General features: G+C 44.2%; 1 protein-coding gene across 4 annotated transcripts in view; it reads right to left on the reverse strand.

Moving 5' to 3' along the window:
- Nucleotides 1–2,593: 2,593 nt before the first annotated feature.
- sema6a (sema domain, transmembrane domain (TM), and cytoplasmic domain, (semaphorin) 6A) overlaps nt 2,594–10,940 on the reverse strand; it is an 89,919-nt gene continuing 81,572 nt past the window's right edge. For all 4 annotated transcript variants that reach the window (XM_079896503.1, XM_079896505.1, XM_079896504.1 and 1 more), the window contains one exon: nt 2,594–7,204. In XM_079896503.1, the coding sequence (XP_079752629.1) occupies nt 6,132–7,204 (1,073 nt within the window). In that variant the 3' untranslated portion in view covers nt 2,594–6,131. The remainder of the gene's footprint in view (nt 7,205–10,940) is intronic.

Consider the following 10,940-nt stretch of genomic DNA (forward strand, 5'->3'; position numbering starts at 1 on the left):
CACTCACTCTGAAGTGCTGCAATTAACCAGATTCAATGCTGAAAATAATTACAGAAAATCATTCGTCTCGAAACCTGTAACGTCCGTCTGACCTTCAGCTGTGAGATGAGATGAGCACTCTCACACACACACACACACACACACACACACACACACACACACACACTCACACACACACACTAACCCTAACTGAGAACGAGGAGCTGGAGGGTAACACACACTCTTGTACATCTATCTTTATGAGGACATTTATTGACACAATGCAATCTCTAGCCGCTTACCCTAACCTTACCCATCACAACTAAGTGCCTAAACCGACCCCTGACCCTAAACCGACCCTTGACCTCATTATAACCTGATCCCTAAAACCAAGTCTTGACCCTCAAACAGGCCTTTAAAGGCTCTCAGAGACTGAGGACCGGCCAACATGTCCTCACTTTACTCTCTCTGTCCTCACTCCAGTGGTCTAACACTCAAACTGGTCCTCACAAAGATAGTTGTACAAGTACACACACACACACACACACACACACACACACACACACACACACACACACACACTCACTCACTCACACACACACACACACACACACACACACACACTCACTCACTCACTCACTCACTCACTCACTCACTCACTCACTCACTCACACACACACACACACACACACACACACACACACACACACACACACACACACACACACACTCACTCACTCACTCACTCACTCACTCACACACACACACACACACACACACACACACACACACACACACACACTCACTCACTCACTCACACACACACACACACACACACACACACACACACACACACACACACACACACACACACTCACTCACTCACACACACACACACACACACACACACACACACACACACACACTCACTCACTCACTCACTCACACACACACACACACACACACACACACACACACACACACACACACACACTCACTCACTCACTCACACACACACACACACACACACACACACACACACACACACACACACACACACACTCACTCACTCACACACACACACACACACACACACACACACACACACACACACACACACACACTCACTCACTCACTCACACACACACACACACACACACACACACACACACACACACACACACACACACACACACACTCACTCACTCACTCACTCACTCACTCACACACACACACACACTCACTCACTCACTCACACACACACACACACACACACACACACACACACACACACACACACACACACACACTCACTCACACACACACACACACACACACACACACACACACACACACACACACACACACACTCATTCACTCACTCACTCACTCACACACACACACACACACACACACACACACACACTCAAACACAAACACACACACACGTTAGCACAGGCTCATCCCGTGTCTCTCTCTCTGTTGTGTTGAGGGATTTCAGAGCAAACTCTCGCTCTTTATGCCCAGGAGTTTCACAAGCCGAGGAAAGTGGAGCATCTGTGATCCAGCGTGTTCCTCTTTATCCCGAGCCTCGGCTTACACTCGCTCCAGGGATTTACTCCACGCTGGAGGTTATGAGGAACATCACATGATGGAAAACACCGTGTTTCAGATGCACATATGTCCGAGTATTTGACCTCTGACCCGTCTCTCTGACAGATCTGGACTGAAATGCTTGTCATTCATGAATACATAAAGAAACTCAGCAGATTATTGGACTGCAAAAAATGAATGTGTAATTTTTAGTCAAAGCTGTGTGTCTAACAAGTCATGTTCCAAATGTGAAACTGATATCACAAAAATCGAGCCGCTAAAAGGTTTTAAAGTTTTCATGGCAAAGCAATATTTTCACTGGTTTAAGATTTCGAATGACACAAATGTATGATGATTCCTGAAATATTTGATTACAGTCTCATTACGACACGTTTAACACAGACTGAACAGATTTCACTATTTCACAGCACCTATAGCAATCTGGAACATGCATCTAAAATACGACTTTTATAGCAATGAAAATATGAACAGGGTTTGGACGTGAAACATCCTGAGAGAGAAATGTCATGGGTTATGAACGCTGCAAAAAATGCGTTTCTTACTGAGTATTTTAGTCTTGTTTCCAGTCCAGATATCTCACAATTCTTGAATCAAGATGCATTTACTAGAAGAGTAAAAATCCATAAGATATTATTTCTTGTTTTCAGGGGAAATCAATCAAAATTAAGAGAGTTGTTGCTTAAAACAAGCGAAATGATTATTTTTTCCCCCATTGGCAGATCATTTTGCTTTTTTTTAAGCAACAACTCTCTTAATTTTGATTGATTTCCCCAGAAAACAAGACATAATGGCATTTTACTACTTTGGTAAATGCATCTTGCTTTAAGAATGTTTAGATATTTGGACTGGAAACAAGACAAAAATACTAAGTAAGAAAAGCATTTTTGCAGTGAATATGATTTACTTTAAGGCCCTGACTCATGCAATGAGAGACTTTATTCACATTATAAACTCACGTAATGAAGCAGCGCTTGAGGGTTTAAACTAAATGAACGTGTGTGTGGTCTCGGGCCGGTTTAACGTTTCTCTGTGGATTGAGTGTGAGCGGCAGAAGCGGCTCGTGTTGACGGTCATTAGCAGATGTCCGATGGAGCGAGGGTCAGGATTACAGCTATAAGCCTGTTTCTTCATTACGGGCTGTGAATCAGTGGCGTTCACCGCAGATCTGCAGCGAGTCGAGCTTCTGGAGGTCAGAGTCATTGTTGAGTCAGTCTCTGTTTACAGAACACACAGCGGTAGTTAGTAACCGAGTTACTGTTATACATATATCGCATGGACAAACAGTGAAGACGAGGGCATGTCGAGACAAAGCAACAGGACACCTGAGAAACATTTAATCAGTCATCGTCGACGTGTAGACGCCATACGGGCTCCAGAGCGATTCTTATCTCCATGTTTATTTACGGTTAGAGAAGTCGAACAATCGAGTCTTTGCAGAGCTGGTGCCAAACCCTCATGATGAGGAGAAAGAGCTCATCAAACCCTCATGAGGAGAAAGAGCTCATCAAACCCTCACGAGGACGCCTGGAGAAAGAGCTCATCATAGCGTGTAGACGTCGGTCTCACGTTTCAGAGATCGCTCAAAGTTAGGGACAAATGAGATTGCAGTAATGTTAATAAAACGTTTGTTCAAAGCTATCTGGTCTTTAATAATGTTCTCAAAACGTTAGAACAAAAGCAGTATTTATTCATTGTTCATAAAACATTTTTAAATGTTGCTACTTGTTTCAGAACTTTCAGAGAACATTCAAAGGTAGCGTTCCCATAATGTTTGAAGAATGTGTGATGGATTTTTTAATAAATAAAATAGTAAACTGTATTTCAAACTAATCATAATTCTAACATCTAACCTTACTTAGCCTAGCATTCTAACAATTGAACAAAATGTACTCGGTCTCGAAACCAGTGGAAATTTTGTGAGAATTTCAAAAACATAACTCTATAATAGTCTCATGACATATTGAGTAATCAAATGAACTTCTAACCTCTAGATCTAGATTTTCTCTGTCAGTAACAGCGGGTGAAGTGTTGTTTTTCACAGATTAAACCAATCATATTGAAGGAAGGTAATCATGAGTAATGTCACGTTAATCTTACTGTCTCTATCCTATAAAAACCTGATGTATTCTTCTTTCTGAGAGAGATTCTCTGAGGCTGAGATTAAAGCATTTAAAGGGCATTTGCTGAAGTCTGTCTGGTTATTATTGCTGTGCTGCAAGTTAGTTAGTGGAGCAAGTTAACAGGTTAGCGAGACACTTAAGACCCTATTCCCGAGTGATAGAGTCGGAAGAGGGCGAGACGTCGTTTGACTCAGCGTGAGACTCTTAGATTGCGGTCAGGTAACTATAATTTTATTTTATGCGGTCAGAATAGTTTGAAGAATGTGTGTGAATGTGTTGAGAATGTTGACCTCACCTGAGTATAATATTTTCAGGTGTCAGGGACACTTGGATCAACCTAAGTGAGGTGTGTAGGGGAAACAAATCATACAGTGCAATATCATCAGCAAAGGTTTTTAAACATTTAAAAAGCAACGTTTTGATAAATAACTTTAACCAAAACGTTCTTAGAACACATTTTTTATTAGCTGCGAAGACTCTGACAAACAACACAAGCTCTGTGACAAGAATCTGAAATGTTTTTATTACTTTTTCCATTTATTAAAGAGAATTTCTTTACAACATACATTTAGCTGTGAATCAGATGTGGGAGAGGGCCGGTGACGAAACCATAGCAAACAAGAGTACAAACTCCACTTCCAGAGTCCAAAGGCACCAGCACGGGAATCGTGATCTCCGTTCACTACGGCCGGAGCGATTACATATTCAGACGGCACGATTTAGAGTCGTCTCAGACGGGCTGCGACGACAAGTGAGTTCAACATCTACAAAGCCGAAACTAGAGATTCCTGGACGCCAAGTTCAATAAAACGTGTGTCAAAATAGTTAAATAACAGTCCCTCATATTACATCACAACGATAGATCTAGAAAATTATATTAATCGGAATCTGCCACAAACATTGAAAACATTAATCTGTTTCCTAATATTATTGGAGTGCATATCTACACAGGAGCCAGCCTGTATTCACTGCCTAAAAACTGTGTTTGATCATATACATTAGAAAGCTTGAGTGTGTTTGGGAGAAACATCATATCTGATTCGTTCATGTGTTTTTCTCTTATTGCCTTGAAGCAGCCAGATCCACAGATACACATCAATTCAACTACAAACAGTGTAAAAACATCATCTCGACTTTGTGAAAAGTAATTAAAAAAAAGGACGAACGAAACAAAATCAAAGCAAAAAACAACATTCTTCCAGCACAACAAGAGGGCCGACTCCTACGTTTCATTGGCACAATCAGAAATCAAGCACAAAGTCATTTGTGGTTAGCAACGGGACCAGAGTCGACAACGACAACACCTACATTCTTCAATTACGTTGTTTTTTTGTTTCTTTTTTTAATCAAATGAGGGAAAAAATGTCATTATAAGAACTACGACAGTTAACAGCTAACAAACGCTTCACTACTCAGGGGTGTAAGGCACAAATTTACAGGTGGAAGGAGAAAAACAGGCATGTTTGAAAATGAAATGCTTCAACAAAAGGCCTGTTTGTGTGTGTGTGTGTGTGTGTGTGTGTGTGTGTGTGGACAGGACGAGAAAACGATACGTTTGAAAGCATAAACCAAGCGTCTTAAGTACGGCTCATCCTTTACTTTGCTTCACGTCACGCAGACGCGAGCGAGAATGGCACTCGGTGATCGACCGGTGGCTTTCAGCAGGTGATGAACGAGATGAAGAGTTGAGATTCAGGAGTTCCTTCTGTGGGCTGTAAGCTTTACCCACAAGCCCCTCTGGCACGGCTCGAGGAATATTCCTTCCATACGGAGGCTTCCGTCGTCTCTGAGTTTGCTTAGCAACGTCCGAAGAGTTAGTGGACAGAAGTGCTGGCTCCAGTTTAATGACTTTAAATAATTTCACACTTGATTAATTCAAATTAAAAAGATCATTTACATCTCGTTTGAGCCTAAAAGAGATGCTCTTTCTGCAAAAGCACTTTATTAAAAAATAAATACAACCTGCTGTTAGTATTAACAGTCACGTGTTATTTAGTCATCAGTTTCAGTAGACGTTTTGAACTCTTGCACGAAGGCAGAACTCGATTGCTTTGTCCAGTAACAGTAACACTGAGACAGGCGGCGGCGTTTCACAGTTTTCCCTTGTAAACTCCAGTCTGAACTTGTTCAAGTGCTTGATAACCGGGGCGTCTCGCAGCTTCACGACTGAACAATTCCGCCTGTCTCCGATGTGCTTTTGGCAGAAAACAAACATCAGCTGCAACACAGCGCTGGCGAAACCTTTAAGAGTTCCTCTTTCCGGGAGCAGATGTTTGCCCTCTTGGAACGGACACTATCAGCCTGAGCTCGACATTAAAAAATATACAAAAACAAAAGAAAGGAAAAAGTGAGTTGCATTTCCTGTACATAGCTGTACAAAGCAGACACACTTTACTGTTCCCCGTCTTTAATCCCGCATTATGTGCAGGAGTCACCGGATTTGATTTTCGTGGAAAGGGACACCAGTGCCGGTTTGGGAGGGACGTCGGGCTTGAGCTGCCGGGATCCGCAGCGAGGCAGAGACCCGTACGAGCTCAGGCTGGGGTGACGGGTCAGGCTGAGGACCGGAGAGGTGACGTGCATGGAGTCCACTCGCTGCGGGGCGGGCGGAGGCGTCTCCACACGGAAGCTGTGGTTCCTGGACATGTGGGATGAGTTGGACGAGTTGGTGTTGTGCTGTTTCTTGAGGCCGGAGCTTATGGGGTAGCCTCGCCCGTACATGGACGAATGCACGTCGAGCCTCTTGCCCATCTGTGGGACGGCGGGCGGGAGCACCAGAGACGCCTCTCGCTGGGGGACGCGAGGAGGAGCTCCCTCGACCTCCGCCAGACCGAGACCGTGACACGGGCTCTTGAGGGACTTGTACTCGAGAGTGGCACCCTGGTCGTCTGCGAAGTCTCCGCGGTGGGGCTGCTCCACGTACTCGTGCTGGTAAGCTTGGGTCAAAGGCAGAACCACCACGCTGGAGATGTGGCCCGGAGACGCCCGAAGCGGCAGATCCGTCGGGATGACCGGAGTGACCATGGAAGTCAAGTCTTTGGTGCAGGCGTTGATCAGGTTCTGGTTGCGCTCCCACTCGCGGCTGCCCCGACTGGGCTTGCGGCGAGGCTGCATGGGCGTGGACTCGGGCGTGGGCAGGGCGCTCAGATCTGGGTGCTGGTCAGCTTTAATCAGCATCTTGCCGTTGGTCAGACGGCCGTTGTGCATGAGCGGAGTCAGAATGGCTTCAGGCCGGCCATCCTTGGCTTGCATCTCGAACAGCCCCGTCAGCTTGGTGACACTGTTCATAGAGCCTCGTCTGGACTGAACAGAGTCCTTGTCTTTGCGGCCAGGCAGCTCAAAGTCGCGCCGGCGGTGGTGGTCGCACACGCAGTAGACGACGATGCCAGAGAAGATGGCGCCCATGGCGAAGGCGAGGATGACGGCGATGGCCAGAAGCGTCACTGGAACCATCTGATCCCGGTCTCTGTGATACGTCTCACGGATCACCCCTGCGAAGAGAGATTCACAATGGTTTAATATGTTAGGGTTTTAACATAATCTAATTTCCAAAGTTCACCTGTGTGTCTGGAACATTGATGGACAACAATACACTTCTATCCTAACTTAAGGTGCGGTCACATTTACTCGTCGCTGATTGGCTGATTGGTTTGAAAGTGACTTCTGTGTGAGCTGTGCTTCCTACATCTGTACCCTATTGACAATGAATCCGGCTTTGCACACAAATGTTTTTGCCGGTCAAATGCCGTTTTTGCCTTTATTGCAATAGGATAGAGTAGAGTAGACAAAGCTTAAGATTAAGGGGGGCAGGATCGGGAATGATCTGTGAGCCAGGACTCAATCTCGGGAAAGGTCTGTGAGCCGGGACACAATCTTGGGAAAGATCTGTGAGCCGGGACTTAATCTCGGAAAAGATCTGTGAGCCAGGACTCAATCTCGGGGAAGGTCTATGAGCTAGGACTCAATCTCGGGAAAGATCTGTAAACTGGGACTCAATCTCGGGAAAGGTCTATGAGCCAGGACTCAATCTCGGGAAAGATCTGTAAACTGGGACTCAATCTCGGGAAAGGTCTATGAGCCGGGACTCAATCTCGGGAAAGATCTGTAAACTGGGACTCAATCTCGGAAAAGATCTTTGAGCTGGGACTCAATCTCGGAAAAGATCTGTGAGCCAGGACTAAATCTCGGGAAAGGTCTGTGAGCCGGGACTAAATCTTGGGAAAGGTCTGTGAGCCGGGACTCAATCTCGGGAAAGGTCTGTAAACTGGGACTCAATCTCGGGAAAGGTCTGTGTACCAGGACTCAATCTCAGGAAAGGTCTGTGTGTCAGGACTCAATCTCGGGAAAGGTCTGTGAGCCGGGACTCAATCTCGGGAAAGGTCTGTGAGCCGGGACTAAATCTTGGGAAAGGTCTGTGAGCCGGGACTCAATCTCGGGAAAGGTCTGTAAACTGGGACTCAATCTCGGGAAAGGTCTGTAAACTGGGACTCAATCTCAGGAAAGGTCTGTGTACCAGGACTCAATCTCAGGAAAGGTCTGTGTGTCAGGACTCAATCTCGGGAAAGGTCTGTGAGCCGGGACTCAATCTCGGGAAAGGTCTGTAAACTGGGACTCAATCTCGGGAAAGGCCTTGTGAGCCAGGACTCAATCTCGGGAAAGGCCACTGAGCCGGCAATCAAGGTCTGTGAAATTTAACTGAAATGTTGCTAATGTGACCACACCACACCTGTGCTGCACACCAGTGCATGTTAAAAATGGGGATTTGAAGACTGTTGGATTAATCTGCTTTATAGATACAAATAAAACTGCTGTCTTGATCTCTGAAGGAGACAGAGGCTCTGTTTACAGCTGGTATTAAGAAGCGTTTTGGTCGATCGGATCACAAGTACACAATGCTAAATACAGGTGTAAACGGGGTCTAAAACGTTTTGAGCTTGTCCACTTTTATCCACTTCCAGAGGTAGTTGAAAATGCAACCGACCGGATTGCTTTCATAGTGTAAACGCTCATGTGGTCGAATGTGTTCCAACAGCCACAAAACGTCTACTCTCCACCTACACTGCCGCACTAAGGCAAAAGGTCGTAACTTCAATTTTTGGCGAAAATGAGTTATTGTAATTTTTAGGACAATAAACATAAGTTTTATCATGTAGACAAACATCAAGTTTCAATTCGATTGTTTTTTGGGTGGAATAAGATTATGTTTTTGCCGTAACTTCAAAAAGCCAAGGGGAAACTATGGTAGAAGCCCGTAACGTCAGTTACGGCTTTATGCCTGCGTTTCTCGCTGCTCCTGAACACTCGAATGAAGTTACGGGTGCGCTGCCGTGAAGTTACGGCACTCTGCCTTGTTCTAACCGACCATCAAAGTATTGCCGCGCTGGAGTTACGGGGTTATGATGTAGCAATTAAATCACCTCAGACACACACGTACATTTTTCACAGTGATTGCTTTTGTTAGGTTTGAAGAATGGCATACTCTCGGGGGAAAATGATGGTGGAGATGGCTTTGAATCTTTAACATCCAATAATAGCTAGCGGTAGCCTTAAGCTAGCGATACTACTTCACAAACTAGACACAAACACTTTTCGAGCCATAATCAACAATTTATCCAGTAACAAGCGCTGAATAGAGCAGGCTTGTATGATATCTTAATTCACAGCCCGTAATACAAAGCTACATGTACAACTGAAATAAAATATGCTTCATAGCTAGCTCTCGCCTTCCAATGACAGTCCACTGACTGAAAACTACGCGAGTTGGTTGGTTGGAGCCGCAACGACACACCCATTATACACCAGCAACAGGAATAATTTAGAGCCTACCTTTTGTTGAACCTTGGTTAAAATCCATGTCAAACAACCGACGAGAAGGCAAATCCATTACATCCACCACGAGTTTTTAAAACTTGCTACCGGCTTTAAAACTGAAGTGTGTGTGTGTGTGTGTGCGCGCGTGCGTGCGTGAGAAAGAGAGAGAGAGAGGCGCGGACGCTGTTCGACACACACACACACACACACACACACACACACACACACACACACACACACACACACACACTTCAGTTTTAGAGTCAGTTTTTTTTTTTTAAAACTTTAAATGTTCCACATAGTGATGTTAATCAACTTTGTTTTATGAAATTCATGTTAATTAAAACCATTCATACTTTTCCAACTATTCTCACTACTTTAACTTCTTGTTGATACATGTAAAGCCATTTTTATCATAGTGAGTCCAATTTTAATATTGCTTACATTTTAAGCATAACATTGGCTATAAAATAGAAGTTAAGGTCTTTTGCCTTGGTATGACCGATTGTCATTTTGTGGGCAATGCTAAGGCAGAATACAGTAACTTCCGAAAAAGGGTCAAAGGTCAAATTTGAGTTCAACATTTTTTTGTAGATGGGTTAATAAAGGTATACACTACAACATGTGAAAATTACAATATTATACCTATAACTCAATTGCCAGGACATTAAGATAACTTTAAAGTCATTTTTCTCAGTTTCACACTCTGGTGAGTTAAGGTCTTTTGCCTTAGTAGGGCAGTACTGACCTAATGCGTAAACATTATAGGAAGTGCACTATCCAGACGGGATTTAAACTGACGGGTGAAGGTCCAAATTTGGTTTAAAGATGAAAAACGTACTAAGCACAATGTTCTGTCACCATTCCTGATCTCTAACACACACAGTGTTCGGCTGGTCTTGCGGCTGTCAGAGTGGAAACGAAAGCTCTGTGTGTTTTTCTGTCATCTCCGGTCGCGTTCATATGTAAATTACATTTCGTACATTAGATAGAAAGATCTGAAGCCCATAAACCCTCCCCTCGAAGATATCAGGACAGAAGTGGACAAAACCATCTTTTGAAAGTGGACAAAAGAGACAGATTAAAACACCAAGTGTAAACGGGTACGTCTCCCCCTCGTCTACTTGTGATCCGATCGACCAAAACGCATCTTAATATGCATTTATCCGAACACCAAAAGATCATTTTCATTGGCGTGCAGAGGTGTGAGAGAGCGCTGGAATGCTAAATCTGGTTTCCACATCAGGGAGATATCTTAATCTACTTTATTCTATTGCTGATGAACTAGCCTACATGAAACTCTCAGCAGATCAACCATTTAAATCCACACAGCAAGAAAAGTGCTGCTATGTTCCCACAGAGGCATATAAAATCGATGTTGTACATTTGTTACAAACCCATAAACGTGTGATACAG

Source organism: Squalius cephalus (assembly GCF_949319135.1).
Source record: "Squalius cephalus genome assembly, chromosome: 16".
Lineage (NCBI taxonomy): Eukaryota > Metazoa > Chordata > Actinopteri > Cypriniformes > Leuciscidae > Squalius > Squalius cephalus.